Source organism: Dunckerocampus dactyliophorus, chromosome 1 (assembly GCF_027744805.1).
Source record: "Dunckerocampus dactyliophorus isolate RoL2022-P2 chromosome 1, RoL_Ddac_1.1, whole genome shotgun sequence".
Lineage (NCBI taxonomy): Eukaryota > Metazoa > Chordata > Actinopteri > Syngnathiformes > Syngnathidae > Dunckerocampus > Dunckerocampus dactyliophorus.
In genome coordinates this window covers 18,576,000-18,596,927 of record NC_072819.1, presented here as the reverse complement: position 1 = coordinate 18,596,927, position 20,928 = coordinate 18,576,000, and the positions used below count along the sequence as shown (strand labels likewise).

The window sequence follows — 20,928 nt, the reverse complement described above, 5'->3', positions numbered from 1 at the left end:
GCAACATTCCCACTAGTCTCCTGGAAACACTGGCATCAAGCATGCCCACACCAATTTTTGAGGTTATTAATGGCCCAGCTACTCATTAATAAGTCCATCCATCCATCCATCCATCCATCATCTTTCATAGTCTCTCTACTGGGTCTTTCCCAAGGCCTCTTACCAGTCGGACATGCCCTGAACACCTCCCCAAGGAGGAGTCCGGGAGGCATCTTGACCAGATTCCTGAGCCACCTCATCTGGCCCCTCTCAATGCAGAGGAGCAGCGGATTTACACCAAGTCTCTCCTGGATGACAGTGCTTCTCATTACTGAGTCCTTTTTGCGATTTTCTTTTACTACCCTTTAGTAAGATTTTAAAAATCCCATTATTTATTGCATTACTAGATGCAAGCAACATTATTTGTTCAATAATAATGCTGCTGTCATGTGTGACATTATGTGAAGTCAACCAATCTCATAAGACTTCAGTGATGCGAGCATCAATTGCGCGTTTAGCTTTTTGTGGCATTTTGCCTTAATTATTCTAAAAGAAGTCACAGCACTCAATGGGTGTTAAGAGAATAACAATACTCTTTACAGAAAGTTACAAGAAGTACAGGAACCCACATTCAAAGACATTTCTTAGTTGAGGCTGAGTGTTTTATTCTTTTTATGTTTTACTATTGACAGTAACAAAAAATAAAATAAAAATCAATCCTCAGATGATGCTAGTGCCAAGCAACACAAAAGAAGTTGGTGACACATTTTCAAAAGCCGCCGTCTATTTTTTACTCTTGTGACGGGTTGACGGAATGGATGGCGGAACGCTGAAAAAAAAGGTCAAAATAACGTGTTTCTTCGAAAAACTTGAAGGAGGCGCACAGCTGCGAACACACAGCAGAGTGTCAAAAGCTACGCGGAAAGGATGACTATAATGCACACAAACACACACTATTGGGGCCCTCGCTTTACACCCACACAAGCCCGTGTGCATCTGGACCCCCATTGGGGTCCCCTGTATGTAGGTCACTCTACATGGAGAACATCTTTGTGCAACAGCTGCGTCCCCTCTCTGCAGCGTCATGCAAGATACATTTAAATGTGTACTTGAACACAAATGAGGGCACACACCTCTAAAGTTGGATCCCCCTCTGGTTGAGCTTAACACTTTTGGCCCTAAAGTCAGGAAAGTTGCAGTAATGCAGTGTTATGGCAGTGTGATGGCACAAGTACACATGCTGAATCAAGGAGGGTTCAGTGTAGTGTGAGTGTGGGCCATTTATCTTAATGAATATACTTTAACTTTTATACACGTAACTGGGGATGTCCGATATTGGCTTTTTTGCCGAAACTAACTCCGATACCAACTCTCTATTTCCGATTCCGCTATCAACCGATACCGATAACGGTATGTGTACCACAATTATTTAGGCACCTAAATTGCATTTAAAAGAAAAAAGGGCTAAATTTCACATAAATAATAAAATATTTGACTGTACAAACAATGAATGAACACAAGAGGCTTATTTTTAAGGTTATTTGCACCCGTTTATCTGAAAAAAAAAAAATAATAATAATTTATCAAGTGTCTCTTTCAAAGAAAAGTTGCAACAGTACATTTTTTTACCTCTTCAGTAAGGTCTCTGCAGCAGAAGCACTCCTCCATCACTCTCCCGCCAGTGGAAAGATGTTGTTTTGCTCCAATTTGCATACAGTCCTTAGTGAAGACTCATTTGCACGTTGCTGTGCAGTAAAAATGTGCTATGACTTTTGTAGATTTTTCATACTGGGCGCTACGGTTTCAGAGCATATAAGACACAGCGGTTAGGCACTGGATTCTGGAAGAATGAACATAGCCTCCTGATCAAATTCTAAAGACCAGTTTAAAAATTGCTAGAATTAGCATTTTGCACATTTGGATCTTAATGAGGTTTTAAGTAGAGCTACAATAGGCAAAAGCAAAAAGGGGGAGTGAGACAAAAAGCATTTTGGAAAAGTAATTTATCGAAAACAACAATTAAACTGAAATAGGCTATTTATCAGCTGATCAAAAGTTTAAGACCATTGGCTATAAAAGCCAAAATCTGCTCAAAAGCTTCATTTTCTGTCAGGCATTCACACTGGCATGCCCTCCTGATGGCTAAAGCCAAGAAGCTTTCTCTTTTTGAACGTGGTCGGATTGTCGAGCTGCTTAAGCAAGGCCTCTCGCAGCGTGCCATTGCTGCTGAGGTTGGGCGCAGTAAATCAGTCATTCAACATTTTTTGAAAGATCCTGAGCATTATGGAACAAAAAAGTCAAGTGGTAGACCCAAAAAAATCACACCTGCGCTGAGCCGGAGGATGCGATTGGCTGTCTGTCAAGACACAGGGCGGTCTTTGACCCAAATTAAGGCCTTACTGGTGCTGACTGCAGCGCAATAACCATCGGATGACATCTGCGGGAAGAGGATTTAAAAAACGAAAAACTAATTCAAAGACTTTGTCTCCTTCAACGCTACAAAATTGCCCAATTTGACTCTGCCAGGGAGCATCAAACATGGGACATTGAAAGGTGGAAAAAGGTTTTATTCTCTGATGAGAAAGAATGTAATCTTGACGATCCAGATGGCTTCCAACGTTACTGGCATGACAAGGAGATCCCACCTGAGATGTTTTCTACCCGGCACAGTGGAGGGGGGGTCCATCATGATCTGGGGTGCTTTTCATTCAGTGGAACACGGGAGCTTCAGGTAGTGCAGGGTCGTCAAACGGAAGCTGCTTACGTGCAGATGTTGCAGCGGGCATCCCTCATGACTGAGGGCCCTCGTCTGTGTGGTAACAGCTGGGTTTTTCAACAGGACAACGCTGCAGTTCACAATGCTCGCTTGACCAAGGACTTCTTCAGAGAGAATAACATCACTCTTTTGGACCATCCTGCATGTTCCCCTCATTTAAATCCCATAGAGAACATTTGGGGATGGATGGCAAGGGAAGTTTATAAAAATGGCCATCAGTTCCAGACAGTTGATGCCCTTTGTGAAGCCATCTTCACCACTTGGAGCAATGTTCCCACTAGCCTCCTGGAAACACTCACATCAAGCATGCCCAAAGCAATTTTTGAAGTGATTAACAAGAACGTTGGAACTACTCATTATTGAGTCCGACTGAAAAAATATTTTTGTTCTGGTTCGGATAGTTTTTTGTTATTTTTTGAGCGATGGTCTTATCTTTTGTTCAGCTGATAAACAGCCTATTTCAGTTTGTTGTTTTCAATAAATTACTTTTTCAAAATGCTTTTTGTCACACCTCCCCTTCTTGTTTTTTCATATTGTAGCTCTACTTAAAACATCATTAAGATCCAAATGTGCAAAATGCAAATTCTAGCAATTTTCCAACTGGTCTTAAGATTTTGATCAGGTCTGTATATCAGGACTTGTCTCCAGGCAAATGGTACGCAGCCAGCCTGTTACTGCGCCAAGTTCACTGCTGCATGCATCGTTCAACTTTTTCCGGTTTTGGAGAAGTTTACATGTTAACACCATGGTCGAAAAGTGAACGGTGAAAATCAATAACTGAAAGAAGAATGGACTGCAACATTTTCATTCATTCTCTCTCCAATGATTACAAATGTCGTGCTTGATATGCCAAAAGGCTATAGCTGTGATTGAGATATCCACTTTCAAGTGGCATTATGAGACAAAGCATCGGAGACATTTTGGCAGCATTACAGTCATCCCTTGTTTATCACGGCTAATTGGTTCCAGACTGAACTGTGATCAGTGTATTTCTGTGACGTAAGACTAAATATTAGTAAATAGAATATCTTTGTAGTTATGGCATAGAAAACGTCTTTACCATCTTCTAAATACGTTTTTTAACATTATTAGAACCCTCTATGTCATGCTCTGTGTTGTCGCTCTGCTGCCGCCTTTCTGCCAGTCTCTTGCAGTGCCAGCAGAGGCGGTGTCACCCCGACACACCTGTTGCCTGTTAGGACTTCCGGCATTCTTAAGATGGTCGGATGCCTCGATTAGTTGCCAGGTTGTTCTCTGCTCCTCACCTGCTTGCAGCATTCTTGTACCTTGTTAGTTGCTATCGGTGTGTTTTCATTCTGGACATCCTTGCTATTGGGAGTATTTGCGCTACCTGCCTGAGTTTCTTCAGCAGTAGCTTGTTAGCTTCTGGTGTTGCTCTTGATTTAGCATACCTTCTTAGTTCTTTTGTCTCCTGCTTGGTTTTCAGCAGCGCCCTTGGTTAGTTGTGTATTTTTTCCTGCTAGTCTTTTTTACTTAGCAGGGTTTTTCATTCTCCCCTTTTTCTTGTGGCATTGCCTGGTTATTTTTAGTGTTGGACTTTATTATTTTTTTGTATTACCTGCTACCTCTGTGTGAGGACACTTTTTGTAATTCATTATTGAGCCAACTCCCATTGACTCTTCACTCTGCATCTTGGGATCCTAGTCCATGCCTGAGCCGAATGTGACACTCTAGACATGAAACAACACCCCGATAGTGACCTTTACATTTGTATTACCCAATACAGTAGATATAATCAGACAAAAATAAGACATATTAGACATAAATAAGAAAACATATGTTTTTCTGGACAGCATGCTTCCTGCAGTGGTTATTGTCTTATCAATTTATTGTAATGGCGGCTTTAAATGGCTTTACTCTCATATTACCCAATATGGTAGACATAATAACAGTAAATACGCCATTTAAGATGTAAATAACACTCCTGTTCATGCGTGTCACAGTAAATGTGTTCCCTAGCAGACCTTAATGGCGGGTGGACAGGTGTGTAGAGCAGAGGAAGTGAGGTTCAGAGTCCAGATTTATCTTGTTGTGGGTTATGGCCCCAACAGTTGCCCGTGTTATTATTGAGGATTATGTTATTATTGTGCCTGTTGTGAGATATTTTAAACCTTTTCTGACGTTCAGGTCTGACCTTGTCTCACCGAACCCCAACACCTAGTGGCCAATGTGGAATACAATTCTACATTCACGATTAGAATGCTTCTTCTGCTTTGTATTTTTATTTTAATTCATTAGTTTATTTAGCCATTTATATGCTTGAAAATGCTTAATTTAGGCAAAGAATAAGTCAAATATGCATTTTTTTTTTTTTTTTTTACAAATGATAGGCCGTATTCAACCATTAAACAGTGACCATTTATTGATTACTTTGTGGAAAAAATGCAATACAGTCAGGGCAAGATGTGTAAACCGCAGTGTAGCGAAAGACGACTGTATTATTATTTGGTAAGAACAACAAAACAAAATGCACTGAAAGGCCCCTATGATTTCTGTGTTACCAGAACCTCAGAATTAGCCAATAAAAAATTGTTATCTACTGTTAAATGCGGAATCTTGCAAAAATGTACATAATGTGAATGAAATGCTGTTATGATGAGGAAAAGGAACATTGGACCCAAAGCTCATTGTACTCACTTGGAATTGCCTTAACTTTTTGATACTGATAACTAGCAAAACACAAAGACTTGCCCTTAAATGTATGTATAATGCTTTATTTTACCTTTTTACAAACCAAATAAAATGTGACTTAAAACTAGATAAAATTGTATGGTATGAACATTTCATATAATATATGTGTAATAGCATGACAATAACCCAAACATATGCCCAAGGCAACAAAGGGGTGGCTCAAGTAGAAGCACATTAAGATTCTGGAGTGGCCCAGTCAGTCTGCGGACCTTCATCCGCAGGAAAACAGGAAAACCAGTGGACGGAGCTGAAACGTAGTTTTGTGACCGAAACTATCATGGTATTGTTCAAATGTGATGAAAATATGACAGCACTCTGACTGCAGTCCTGTTTGTATGCGTGGGAAAAAAAAGATTAGCTTTCAGCCTAATAGCAAAATGAATGACGCAGTACTGTAACACACATGCAGATCAGACTTATACTCATGTTTGTTGTGCAGTAGGCTGCAATAGGCAGTAGTAACTTCTGATTAAACACGGTATAACAATGAATACAATCAATTTTTTTAAATGTGGTGAAATCTCATGGTAACCGAAAACAGTAGCTTGTTTCAAAGCCACTTAAAACGTTGCTTGACAGTTAATTCTGGTTTTATGAGTATCAGTTCCGGAACTGATGATTTCTATTTAGTTATTTAATATGGCAATATAAAAATCTAAACAAATAAGCATTTGACCACGATTTTCCAACATCAACAACGTTTTGTTTGATTCCAAGACAGAAGATGGACCAATTTTGCCACCTCTAAAGTACACTGCATCACTTTGACGTTCACCAAGACACTGTTTAGTTCAAAGTAAGAACAATATGTGCATGTTGAGGGTTTTAAATGAGCCATTCAGCTGGAGCTGGAGCTGCTTGATGCCGTCGAGAGCTATCATGCTGAATTAAATAGATGCGCTGTCATTGGCTTTTGGAGGCATATCAGCTGTCGCTAGCAGGGAAAAAATGTCAAAAAAGATACACCGAGGCCACCTTGTGAGAGGACATCGGCGATAAGTTTGAAAACGGGTGCATGGGTGGGGTGGTGGCCAACTAGCACACAATATTACATCCAAATATATTCCCAGTGAGGGAGTCAGTCGTCCGTGTCTTCTTGCCTGGGGTTTGACCTTCTCCGTTGCATGATGTGTGTGATTTTAAAAGTCTGCTCGAGTCAGAGCAAATTTGAGATGTATGTCTGTAGTCTGGTGACAGCTCAGAACGAGTGCAGCTCAATATTAGCTCGCTGTTGGCTTTTTTGTAGTTTTTGCAAAAGTCATGAACGTGACATTGACATTACAGGCTTTTGTTTGCTCAGCATATACTGTGTGAAAATTACTTCCAAAAATCTGCTACGACGTTTGCTATTCCCTTAGTCAGCATGTATTCTTCAGTTGCACTATGAATTGTGTTTCTCTTCAGATCCTGTTTTTTTTTGCATGATCTCTGAATTTAAAAAACAAACACACATCTCAAGTCAGTTCATTGAGACATTGACTGACCAACATGTCAGTCATCACAGACACCAATTGGTCGATTCCAGTTTAAATGCAGACATTAGTGTCTTTTCAAGATTCAAGAGTTTTATTGTCATATATGCACAGTAAATCAGAGATCCAGCAAAATAGCGGCATCAAAGCAGAAGATACAGAAATGACCAAATACAGAACGTCGCCTTTGCTTGTCAAACAGAACCCAGTGAAAACAGGATGCAACATCTCAGAATCAGGCATTTAGATATGTCTGGTGGACGGCGACAATTGCAAACCCCTATCCCGCCGTTTCAGCATTCACTATATACACAGATGACGTTCCGGCTCTGTTACGACCGCCAAAAGGTCTAATACTGAAGGAATGACTTGGTCCCCCAAATTCCATATCTGTGCCTACAGAACAGCAACCCAAAAAAACTGATAAATCCTGGATTTGACACACTGTGTGAAAGGGGCTTAGTAACATACAAAGCTCTTGTTCTTGACAAAATTCCAAATGGGATATGCCAGCTCTGTAAATGCTCATTTTAGCCCCTCGACCATTTGACACTGACTAAAACGAATACAAATATTGTCAAAACAGAGACGCACCAGGAGACTTAACAACTAGCAGCACCTGCGGCAAACAACTGCTTGATGATGCGAGTATGCTTTACTGGATAGAAAAAAGAACATGATTTTTTTACCTGTAAATGTGTGTGAGTTCACTCAAGACAGCACGTCTCACACACACACACACACACACACACACTTCAGCCCTAACGGATTAACCTTAAAGCACATGCCACACTTTTCTTCTTTGGAGAAAAATCATGTGTTCTTCCTTTCCTGTGGAAAATACCAAGATCTCCAATGCTTGTTTTTTGTTTTTTTTTCAGCAACAGGCGAGTACAGACCCCGTGTTGTTAAACATGTTAATTAAGCGTTACATATTTAACAGCCACCTCGGTGTGCAGGCTCACTGGAGTGTAACCTGGATCTGTCATGAGGAAATTGTTGTGGGGGGAAAAAAGCCACAACGCTTTATTCCCATAAATTCAACAGCAAGGTTAGAGTGACATTATATTCTGAAATTGTCAGATGGGAATATTTCTAAATGCAAAACATGAATAAGGTCAGTTTGGATATGCCTGAGTTGAGTAGGTGTGACTGAGGGAGACAGATGACGAAATAGAGGACACAGTGGACCCCATGTACAGTACAGATTTTACATAAAATATACCAAAGCCTGGAAAATGAACCCTGTCTAGAGCATTCTTATGGACGTTAAACATCGGGATGACCATAATGATAACTACATTTTGTCAATTCTGTCTTGGCGAGTTCAGAACATTCATTGATAGATTCTTTTTCAATTTAGCTATAAAATATATTTAAAAAAAAACAACTGATTTATAATTTCCCAATGATCTAACGAAAACAATTGCCAAATGCCATGCTAAAGCTTTGACTGAAGAGCCATCACAACTATTCAGGCAATTTATTTGGCTAATACACTTCATCAAAAAAAAAGATTAAAAAAATGTTATTTTCAGTGGAAATTTTGAAAAAACAAAATATAGTAATGTCTCGTTTATTGCTGTTAATTGGTCCAGATCCGACAGTGATAGGTCCATTTCCACAGGTCCGATTCCTTACTTATAAATTAAATATTTTCATAGTTAGAGCATAGGAAACCCGTTTACGACCTTCTACATAAGGTTTTTAATATTGAAATAAAAAAATAATGCAAGAAATAACACCCCATAGTCACGTTACACTCATATTAGCCCATATAGTATATATAATAAGAGAAAATAAGTTATTTAAAACATAAATAAGACTCTTGTCGTGTGTGTTTCAAAAAATGTCTTCCAGCTGTATGGACAAGAAGTGATGTCGGGGATTCTCAGCTGAGCTTTAGGAGGAGTACGTACGGCCATAACTGTAGTCTGTGTTATTATTATGATTCTGATGATGATGGTTATTATTATTGTTACTATGTTATTATTGTGCTTTTTGTGAGACCATTCAAACCGGCAATTAAAGTCTGGTGTGTGACACCTAGTGGCAGTTCATTAACGTCCTGTATTGCCCTTAAACTGTATTGTATTTTAGTTAATTAGTGACATTTTTATGCTTAAATAATTGATTTAAGCAAAGAATATGTAAAAAGTGCTTAAAGCTGCATTTTGTGACAAATAGGCCGTAGTCAACCATGAAATCGTTTATTAAATAATACATTTTTGAAAAACCGCAATAGCATGAGGGAGCGATGTTTGAAATGTGATGTAGCGAGGGACGACTGTACTACACACTGCATTCAGTTGCACGAGCCTCAATAAACTACCTGATCAGTCTGTGCATGTGCATATTTTGTTAAACATTTCAGCACGGAAAGAAAAAAATAACGAAAATGTCACTCTTCAGTTCAGGGGAAATTCCTGACCCAACCTGGAAGTTTGGACAAAATATATTCTATTCTTCTTTTAGTATTATGTTGGCCTGTTGTCGCTTTAGCCATGGTATACCAGGACAAGAATATGTGTATTGCTTTCTTTCATTGCAATAACTTTCTGTTCATATGGTTATCATCACTTTTTTCCTTGCTGCCAACACGCGTACACTTCTGTGGTGGCATCACAAAAAAGCCAATGAAAAGCAAAACAAACTTGTAGGGCTGAACTTTAAAAGGTGCTCACTGATCTGAAGTCTCATATGATGTAACGCATGATGGCGGTTTGAACTTTGAACAAGTCAGTGCTACTCAATCATGCCTTAAAATGTAAAAGAATATGGAAAGAAGTTCACTGACCGTGACTTTATGTTGTCCGGTGAGGTTGGGCCACTCGCACAGCAGCTGGCTCTCAGACAAGGTAAGGATGCAGGGTGTCTCCCCAATCAGAACTGTGTAGTTCAGGCGATTGTTACCTGGGGCGGCCGGGATCAGGTTACGACCCTAAACACACACAATGAAGAGGTATATGAAACTATTCCAAATGGTAGTTTTCGCCAAACTTAGCCTTTATGAGTAATGACCATGAAAACCTACCAAAGTACATTATGTCACCTAAGAATACAATAAAAGTTGAGGGCTTAAACACAGATTAATACATCACAATACACTGTACACTGGTAATCCCCAGATATTGTACTATGCAAATAACCCCCCTTGTGGTTCTAGGCAGTGTCCGATTGGATGCCAAGTTACTGCTTTAATCTTTTGGCAATGCCAGGGCATCACTTCTGCACTGTCCATCGCCTTGGATATTCTTGCATTAAAAGTTCTTTATTCGACATTTTTCAGATAAGGTTGGATGTGATAATATTAATTTGATGCAATAATAATGACGATACAAATTCTGTATGATATTACATATGACATATTTCAGTGTGATGCAGTACTATCAGTTTCCACAATAACAAGCGTATTTTGAACTCACAGTGTGTAGCTAGATCTGACTATGCAGGTGTACCACATGTTGGGAATGAAATAAAACATTGATGCACTTTGACCTTGAGTATCAGTGGAGATGTTGGTTTGAGCTCCAGTATCCCATTCGAGCTGAGCGGTTCAAACACGGGGTCAGGGTAGTAGCTGAACGTCTCATTGACCACTACCAAAGCGTTCACGTTGTCCATGTAAAATCCAATTTCATCTGGACCTGTGCCGCTTTCAGAAAAGCCCAGCTCGGACTCCGCCACGGACGGAGCTAGGCAGACCATCACTGAGTTGTTGTATACTGTACAGGTCTGAAAATGAAAAGAAATGACGTTATTATTGGTGTAAATAATGACCATGGTCCTTATGAAGCACCATGAGTTCAGGAAACAAAACAAAATGAGTTTTGCAGTACCAAACCGATGAAAAAGCATCTACAGAACTGTTCTTTATTCCCCCAAAACATTTCCTATTTCACACGCCACCCTTTTTGTCTTGACGAGCAGCCGTGTGTCACAGTGACATTTGCAACAAAGTCTTTTGGTAGAGACTTAAAAAAAGACACCATCTGAAACCTTTAGCAGAAAAAGCAGTAAAATGATGTCTATGCTGTGCAAATTTGACGGATAATGCTTGTTTGAATGTAAATAATGGATGTGTGTAGAACATACGCTGGTATCTGAGCTCGCCTGTGCTCGCTGTCATTTTTTTAAATTTATAATTTAAACTTTTGTTAGAATGTGGGATAACGTCAATAATTCAAGCCGCCTAGACTTGTTCGTATACAACATTTATAGTCAATTCAAAGTAGTTTCCCGTGTAGTGCAGCATGGATGTCACCCATTGCAGTGAAAAATGAGGGGGCTACTACAGCAATGTGTGTGACAATAATACTCACATGAAAAGACTCAGCCTGCCCATATTTGGCCCTGATCTTTGGTTCTCTGATAGTTGCCAGGTTGGTTCCACTCACTGTAAGCAGAGTTCCACCACTGCAGAGAGAGAGAAGAAAAGATGTATACACTGTGTGCACAATTATAAACACCAAAAGCACTCGGAGAGCGCAGGCCTTCTCCAAGCGCCATAAATATTAGTCCTACATTTATTTTTTATCTACATTTTTAGATTCTTTGACCATGAAAACATACCATTAGCAATTGGATTCATAATGATATCAATATTAGTTCAGTAGTTATTGACAAAAATCACATTTTCCATAATGGCGGTTTTCTTCTGGATCTAGCGCCATAGCTTTTGAAGAGACAACAAATCAGTTGGCACACTCCAGATTCCACACTGTCTTGGCCATATATGGTGTTTGTTGCATGTTTGTAGATTCATGTGTTCTCTTCCGATGATGAAAAATCCAAAGGTCCCCTATTTGTTCATATTCTGACTCTAGTATCCGCAATTATTCCATTATCTGGATCAGTCTTTGATATTTTGTAAAACCTGTTGGCAACTTGTCCTGTATTTTTTTTCCCAGTGCTTTGACCATTTTTTGTGGTGTTATATTCACAAACACCGAAAATGGTCCTATCTCGGAATGTTAAAGAATCCTTTCAAATATTCCTGTATCCAGACCCAAAATTTAATTAGTTCTTCCATATCCCATATTCCTGATCCAAATCCATTCAGAACATTTAAAGTTATTTTGAACACAAACAAACAGATAAACGCTGGCAAAAAAATAACCTCCTTGGCGGAGGTAATAGGTAATAAATCATGGTTTAGACACACTGAAAAGGGTGTGTGACCAATGCACATTGGAGGATGGCACTTGCTTGTTTTTTTTTTCTTAGATTTGACTATTAACAGTGCTTAACCTCTTTTAAACTTCTATGATAGTTAAAAATGTTAAAAGGTGAGAAGTGTTATGTTAGACAAGTTTGACCTTTACAAACTACATGACATTCATTTTCCTTTTTTCAATACTTTATTTCTAGTTCAGGATTTTTTTTTTTTTTTAGCTATGGTCTTAAACTTCAACTAGTCTGTTGTTTTGATCAGGTATGGATATTCCAGGATAACAATGACCCTGTTATGTTCTCTCTTTGCACACCTGCGATCCCTATAATTTTGGCCTTTTACTTCCTCTGTTTTTTTTTTTTTGTCCACAGAACTCCCTTCTATGGCAGTAGGCGTTTTCACTGAGCAGTGTAGTTGATTACTGCGATGCTACTTCGGCCCCTGCTGACAACTGAGCAATGCTGGACAATTCCTTTACGTGTCTCCCATGATACCAGCTTTGTGACTACTCCTCATTTTGGTGTTTCCCTCCTCCCATCTACGTTTTTTACAAGAGGCATGCGTTTGGGTGATTTTCACCCGACGTTAGTGAAAGAGGGGTAGTATATTTTACGGTTGGAATTTACCCGATGTTGGTGTTAGTGTGTTTAGTGTTGCACTTTTCAAGGGAAACAACATTCAGGCCGGCTACATTTCATCCATAGCTGTCACACTGTCACAGGCTTGGTTACTCTGGCATGCTAACAAGTGAGTAACATGTAGCTAACGTTAATTTACATCTGCAATCGTTAGCTAAGCAGATTTATTTTCTACTGGAGCTAAGCTTTTAGCTGGCTAGCTACAAGTGAAGTTGTAGCACTCGAAGGGAAGGAAAAAAGAAATGTCCGGAAAATCGGTAAAATACCTGACTGAGAAGGAAAGGCAAGAGCTTCGGTTCAGCGAAAGCAATGATGAAGATGTTGATCATGTGGAAGCAGAGAGGATGTATGACAGTGACAGTGATAAAGACTACATACCAGAACCACGTGATGAAGATGACGATGATAGTGAAGGCATTGAGCCTAGCACTACAGGTCTTAATAGCACTTAATTGGTATAATGTCTATGAATACACAATTTCCACAGAAATAAATAATTTCCACGAAAATTTATATAATCAAAAAAATGTGGTCATTTTTCTCCTCTCAAAAAATGCCATTTTTTGTCGATCTCTCCCACACTTGTCAGTGATGCAGGAAGACCTGCCTTCACCAGACAAGGCTCACATGTCCCAGGAGTGGCTGGACCGAAGTACAAGTTCCCAGCTGCATTATTTTTTTGTTTGGAAATCCCTCGTTAAGAATGACCTGATTTTTCAATAATTTTGCTGCCTTTTTAAAGGGGCCCCCGTGGTAACCTTTTTTTTTTTTAAATGTTATTTTATGTGATATTGTATATTTGGAAATTTAAAGAAGAGTGCTACAATTTGGAATACAGTGTTGATGAAAAACGTTAGTGATGGTGTTACTAATGGGTTGGAATCTCTGCTTGGACATGCATGTTAGGTTAATTGGCGACTCTAAATTGTCCAAAGGTATGAATGTGAGCGTGAATGATTGTTTGTCTATATGTGCCCTGCGATTGGCTGGCGACCAGTCCAGGGTGTACCCCGCCTCTCCCCAAAGTCAGCAGGGATAGGCTCCAGCATACCCCCGCAACCCTAATGAGGATAAGCGGCATAGAAAAAGGATGGATGGATGGTGTTCCCCCTAACTGCTGCATGGTGTGCTGTTTTACGCCATCGCTACCATACCATAACAGACCCAAAATACACGACCAATTCAACAAAGGATTGGCTCAAGATGAAGCACATCCTGGAGCTGTCTAGCCAGTCGGCGATTAAAGCGACCGCAACAGTTACGCAGCAGCCTGGAGGGTGCTAACTTTAAACTTGCTGCACACCGAACGCCCTGTTCCTACTCCAAGAATGTAAGCTACACCCCACATAACACACATACACAAAGCGCTGGTGGTGTGAAGGTGTCGATGTCAGAACATCATGTTTCATATCTAAGGCAAAGTACAGTTACAACATCAGTAAAACACAGTAATATCGCTTCTCTGGGATTGCTTTTGTGTAGTTGTGCGTGTGCAGATCTCAGTCAATCCAAAATTCTGAGATGAATAATTGGCATTCTTAGGAGACTATCGACATTCTCAAAAATACTTATTTGCCTAATAATTGTGCACAAATGTGTACATTTACAACAAATAAATCTCATATTTTCGGGGTGCCGATGGCTACAAGGAATTCAACCAAAAAAACAATGGACCGAGTCCATGATCGACTGCAAGTTCTCTTTGGCTCTAATTCCCCTGCTTTATACACAAACGTACATCCATTAATTATGCCTGTGCACTCAATTATAATTGATCATGCATTCATGCATCAAAGTAAAAATTCAACTAAGCAATGCTGTACTTTTCCAATGATGCCACTGCCAATATGGCTTCATTTTGTAAGCATTAAAAGAAAAAAAGACATTTTCAAAGTCCTCTGCGACAGGGCTTCCCACCAACCTGAGTACCAATGAACAGGACTTAAATAAGAAATGACATCTCTAACTTGTATCCTAAATGAGCACTTGTCATTGACTCATTTTAAGTGCTCTGTCTTCATCTAAAATGGTTCATCGTACTTGCACAATGATGATACTCTAACCCCACACCCCCATCAATTTAAATGCCTTTCATCACTTATGGCACACAAAAAAGGCAGAGATGATCAAATGTGATTTCACGTCTAATCGTCATCGTCATACTTTGCTGTCTGGGTGTGACGGTGACACTGTCAGAAACATGTCCACTAAATGAATGTGTCCTATCATTTCCCCCCTTTATTGTACATGGAAGTGTTTTTTCTTGCGCCAAATGGTGGGTAGGGACTAATTATTTAGTCAACATCCGGTGGGGAATGATTGTGTGCAAATATTGTGTCTTTATGTGTGTTAAATACCCACTCCCTCACTCAAAACAGGACAGCGTCAAATAATATTATAAAATATACTCAAGATGCACTTGTTGATAATCCTCTATAAAGGTTCAATCAAAAGGGCCGATAAAAAAAAGTATTAGGGGCTATATACTGTAGACAAAGTAACGAAATGTAATTGGAAAAAAAAAAAACAATCTTGCCCTCAAAACAGAAAAATACAAAGGAGTTTTAGAGCTGCATGCTGGAGTCGTGAATAGTCAGAATATTAAGAACAATGAAATGAGTCAAATTGTTGCTGAGTTGCAACCATGTGACGGAGCGGTAGGTTGCCTCACTTGCAGTTTTCAGATGCGGGGCAAACATTTCAATATGGCCAGCTGGCTGTGCAACAATTATAATGGCTATTTGTTCTCTTCAGCCTTTCTTTCTGGTTCTTTTGACCACATTGCCATTGGAAAAGTAGTCAATGATCACACAATTTAAGAGGTTTTCAAATTGTATTAAAAAACAAGAGTACATAGGTTCCCAACTTACGAACATCCGATTTGCAAACATTCGGCGATACGAACGCAAGCTGACTGGTCTATATTTTCATGTATTTTGTCGAAAATTGCGATATTTTGTCATTTGATTTTGTTCGAAAATGGCGCTATTTTGGAATTGCGCGCCATTCCGCCGCTATGAATGGTGGGTAGCAGCATCCCTCTCACTCCATCTTTCTCAGTTCGTCGCTACACGTGTCACTGATAAAATCTCAGACCACTCCGTTTGTACCCCATTCGATACTTTACAGAGACGTTTTTCTCCGTTATCATGGCTGATAAATCGAGTGCTAGTGCTGGTAGTAGTGGTAAGAAACGTCAAGCAATTTCTATGGAAACGAAGGTGGCCATCATAAAGAAGTTGGACAGTGGTGAGAAAATGGCGAATGTAGCACGTGCCTATGGAGTGAATCAGTCAACCATAGGAACAATTTACAAAGGCAAGGATCATATTATGGAACATGTGAAGACTTCTGTACTAATGGCATCCACTATCATTACAAAGAGCAGAGCCAAATGCATGGGAGAGATGGAAAAACTCCTTAGTATGTGGCTGGAGAACATGAATCAACGACGCATATTCAAGAAAAGGCTAGAAGCCTTTTTGAAAATGTAAAAGCTAAGGCAGGAGAGGATGCTGCTGAAGAAGAAACCTTTGTGGCTAGTCATGGTTGGTTTGCTCGTTTTAAATAGCGAGCAAATTTGCACAACCTTAACTTAAACAGTGAGGCGGATAAGAAGGCTGCGGAAGAATTTCCTTCTATCCTAAAGGGTATCATCGATACTGATGGATACACCCCCCAACAAATCTTCAACGTCGATGAAACGGGCCTTTTTTTGAAGAAGATGCCAAAGAGGACCTACATCAGAAAAGTATGCCCGGGTACAAGGCAGCCAAGGATCGAGTCACGCTGATGCGTCTGGTGACTTTAAGCTGAAGCCTCTCCTTGTTTATCATGCTGCAAAACCCAGAGCACTGAAGAACGTGGCCAAGAGTTCATTACCCGTTATTTGGATGTTAAACAACAAGGCCTGGGTAACTCTTGCCATTTTCGAGGATTGGTTCTAGAACCACTTTATCCCTGAGGTCAAGCTGTATTGCCGCGAGAATGAGATCCCGTTCAAGATTCTTTTGATACTCGATAACGCACCCGGGCATCCACCGCACTTGAACGACTTCCACCCAGATGTTAAGGTGGTCTATCTCCCTCCCAACACCACCTCTGTCATACAGCCGATGGATCAAGGTGTGATTTGCAACTTTAAAAAATATTACACCTGACGGACGCACAGACAAGCATTTCAAGGCGTGGACCAAGAGAACACCAAGGATACTCTACGTGACTTCTGGAAGTCGTACCAGTATCAACGACGCTCTACAGTGCTACCGTATCATCTACGAGGAGAAGAAAAGGAAGACCATACAAACTTCCATTGAAAGCTTCTTCAAACGTAGATCTGCTACTCCTGCACCATCGTCACCAACTGACTCACCACCAATGCCTAAACCTTCGTCTGTACCTTCGTCGCCAATTCCTTCCACCTCAGTAGTTTCCCCTAAACTACCTCTTTTAGAAGAGTCTAACTCCTCCTCCTCCACCACTACAACCAACTACGTATGCTCGACCACTCCTCTTTAAAGGTAAATAACATTTATCATTACGTATTATTATATCTTATTATATCTTATATCTTATATTTTTTTCATTAATTATCTCATCCCATCTCGTATTTCATTAAAACATCTCACTTCACACCGGTGAACATCCAGGGAGCGGACATAGAGTTGGTAGACAGCTACAAATTCCTGGGTGTTCACCTTACCAACAAGCTGGACTGGTCCGTCAACACCCACGCCCTCTACAAGAAGGACCAGAGTCGCCTCCACCTGCTGAGGAGACTGAGGTCCTTTGGTGTGTGCAGGACTCTTTTACGGACCTTTTATGACTCTGTGGTGGCCTCAGCCATCTTCTATGCTGTGGGCTGCTGGAGAGGGGGCAGCACGGACAGGGACAGGAGCAGGATCAATAGGCTGATCAGGAGAGCGAGCTCTGTCCTGGACGGTCCTCTGGACTCCGTGGAGGAAGTGGGGGAGAGAAGGATGTTGGCTAAGCTGACATCCATCATGGACAACACCTCTCACCCGCTACATGACACTGTGGGTTCCCTTAGCAGCTCCTTCAGCAGTAGACTGTTACACCCACGGTGTAAGAAGGAGAGGTTCCGCAGGTCCTTCATACCGACCGCTGTCAGGCTCTACAACACCTGCACCACCTGAACCATGTTGTAGTGCTTTACTTTACTGTTCTCTTTACTTGTCTTGCTTGCTTGCTGCTGTAACAAGTAAATTTCCCCGCTGTGGGATCAATAAAGTACATACAATACAAAATCCTTGTTTAATATTACTACTACAGCCAAACTCGTATTTACATACATACGCATATACTGTATATGTATACACGTACATGTATTACCTATATCATTGGTAATATTATCTTTAGTTGGACTTACGAACAAAATCGACTTGCGAACAGTCATCTGGAACCAATTGTGTTCATAAGTTGGGAACCTAGTGTACAGTACTATATTTGGTTGCAGCGCTGGACTCTTATCATCAATGACGAAGATCAAGAAAAGAGCCCAGAATGAAAGTACATAGAGTATATATAGTGTGTGTGTGTGCCCGGAAAGCAAAAGCCAAAGTCTCTGTGAAAGTGAGAGTCAAGTGGTGTGAGTGAGAACAATGCAACTATTGTGTCATATATTAAGTGGTGCGCAACTCTGAAGTAAGATTGTAAGATCTTTTTTTACAATTTTTTAGGAGTGTGTTGTCGAGCAATTCGCTTATAACTTTTTCTGCGTTATTCTTCTCATTTTGCTGTTATCTAAAATTTGGCATCTACAGTTGCTTTAATGGTGTGAAGTTGATGATTTTGTTAGATTTTTCAGTTACTCCCCTGTTGTCAAGCAACGTTTAGATTTTGTAGACGGCAAGCAAATATTTTGCCTCCAGTTGTTGTCGAAGATGAGTTGATTATAAGTCTTCTTCTTTTCTGCTGTCATATAAACCGGGTTTATAGTTGTTTGTTGTCAGGCAAGTCTTTCTGCATTTCCCATGTTCAGGAGCATTTTCAAGTTTGAAGTTCTTTGGTTGTCGTATAAATGTTGCATGTTGTTGGTCACTGCAAACTCGAGCATGTTCCATACTTGGATCCAGGGTTCAGCAGTCACCTTTTTCTGCATTTTTATCTGCTTCTTCTTACTCATTTCTCTTTATGATGGAATAGCTTAGGAACTCTGTAAAAACTCTTTCTGAATTGAACATCACGAGAAGAGCGCATGTATGCAGCATTTTGGCTCTGACCAGACATGACATCACATGCAACCCAGCAAGAATAATGTCATTTTTTAGGAAAAAATGTCAGACTAAAAATTAAAGTATAAAACAATGAAGTATAAAACAATGACAATAAAGTCTGAATAACAATAATACAATTATGCGAGGACGCACTAGTACTTACCAGAGTAATATTATTATAAGGAATATGTTGTATTCAGTTGTCAAAAGTACAATTTGATTGTTGGAACATGGCATTCTTCTTCAGCTAAAAATAGCAACTTCTTTGCTGTGAATTTACATTTTCTTTGTTTTCAGTGTGGGTCTCACTCCATTGCAGTATTGAACATTCAATGGAGCATTTAAAAAAAAAAAATAAAAATAAAAATCAAGGGTTATGAATGCGTAAGCCTATCCATCCATCCATGCATTTTCTATACCGCTTCTTCCTCATTAGGGTCGCGGGGGCATGCTGGAGCCTATCCCAGCTGACTTCGGGCGACAGGCGGGGTACACCCTGGACTGGTCGCCAGCCAATCGCAGGGCACATATAGACAAACAACCATTCACACTCACATTCATACCTATGGGCAATTTAGAGTCGCCAATTAACCTCACCTGCATGTTTTTGGAATGTGGGAGGAAGCCGGAGTGCCCGGAGAAAACCCACGCGCACACGGGGAGAACATGCAAACTCCACACAGAAATGCCCAGGGGAGAATCGAACCCAGGTCTTCCCGATCTCCAAGCTGTTACTGTGTTGGCCAACGTGTAACCACTAGACCACCGTGCGGCCCTGCGTAAGCCTAATACTCCTAAAATCACTTAAAGCTCACAAAATTAGGAGTTTGACCAAAACATTTTATGAAAAATCTGAATAAAAAGAGTAAAGCATTAAGCATGAGCTTCGGGTGAAACGCATAGCGCCATCAATTGATTTGCATTCGCCGGCGGCTCTGCAATAACCAGCGTCAAACTATTAATGGCCAATTGACTATGACAAGCTCACATTCTCTTATAGATCACATTCTGCCTTTATCTTGCTGAAAAATCTCCTGAGACTCCATCAATGCATCTATCTGTCCACAGCCAGTATCAGCTCTGATCTGGAAATGATCATTGACCTGAGATTGGCTGGTGATCTGTGTTAAGATGTTAAGTTTGATGCATTTGATGGCATTCAGGGCATTAATTCCTCTGTTAAGCTTGGATTCATTGTTTTCCTAGCAAAAGATGAGTCTAATAAATGCCATTGCAAGCTTTTAAATAGAGAAGTCCAGTTTACCTGGCAATGCTCCAGTCAGGCTCAATCTTGAGCACAGTGGGGTCTTCGGTGTAGTTAAACTTGACCACAGGGTTTCTGAGCTCAGCATCGTCTATATCCACCAGGACTGGTGTACTTCCTGGTGCCAGGCCAGCCGGCGTTATGCACACAATCTCATGGGCGTTCCTCCTAAATTGGATGGATAAACATTGGCAGATGGCAGTTCAATGCTGTTGTTTAATACTATAGCACAGTGGATTTCAATGTGTGAGACAAAAGACTGGAGGGGAAATGCAGCAGCTTGAGAAAAATAGACACAAATTCTTAAATCTGCTTAGCTAACTTCAGCTATGTTAAAGGGCTCCATTACATTTTTTTTAGGTAGTAGTATTTGTTTCCAGAAACAGATACATTTCCTGTCCATCCCTTATTGTGTTCCATGTGGGAACTCAGTACGCCTCTGTCATCAGTACTGAAAAATGTACTCCTGATCAAAATTATAAGACCAGTTTAAAAATTGCAAAAATTCACATTTTGCACTGTTGGAACTAAAGGAGGTTCTAAGCAGAGCTTCAAAATGTGAAAAGAAGAAATAGGACTGAGACAATAAAATGTTTTGAGTAAGCAATTTATTGCAAAGAAGCATTAATGTGAAATAGGCTGTTCATCAGCTGATCAAAAGTTTAAAGACCACAGCCT

General features: G+C 40.2%; 1 protein-coding gene across 2 annotated transcripts in view; it reads right to left on the bottom strand.

Annotated features, from left to right (window-relative positions):
• The window catches only part of LOC129194286 (plexin-A1-like), a 316,667-nt gene that overhangs the window by 42,501 nt on the left and 253,238 nt on the right, over positions 1 to 20,928 (bottom strand). For both annotated transcript variants that reach the window (XM_054799421.1, XM_054799428.1), the window contains exons 16-19: positions 20,251 to 20,418; positions 11,262 to 11,355; positions 10,438 to 10,674; positions 9,737 to 9,880 (exon numbers count right to left, since the gene is read on the bottom strand). In XM_054799421.1, the coding sequence (XP_054655396.1) occupies positions 9,737 to 9,880; positions 10,438 to 10,674; positions 11,262 to 11,355; positions 20,251 to 20,418 (643 nt within the window). The remainder of the gene's footprint in view (positions 1 to 9,736; positions 9,881 to 10,437; positions 10,675 to 11,261; positions 11,356 to 20,250; positions 20,419 to 20,928) is intronic.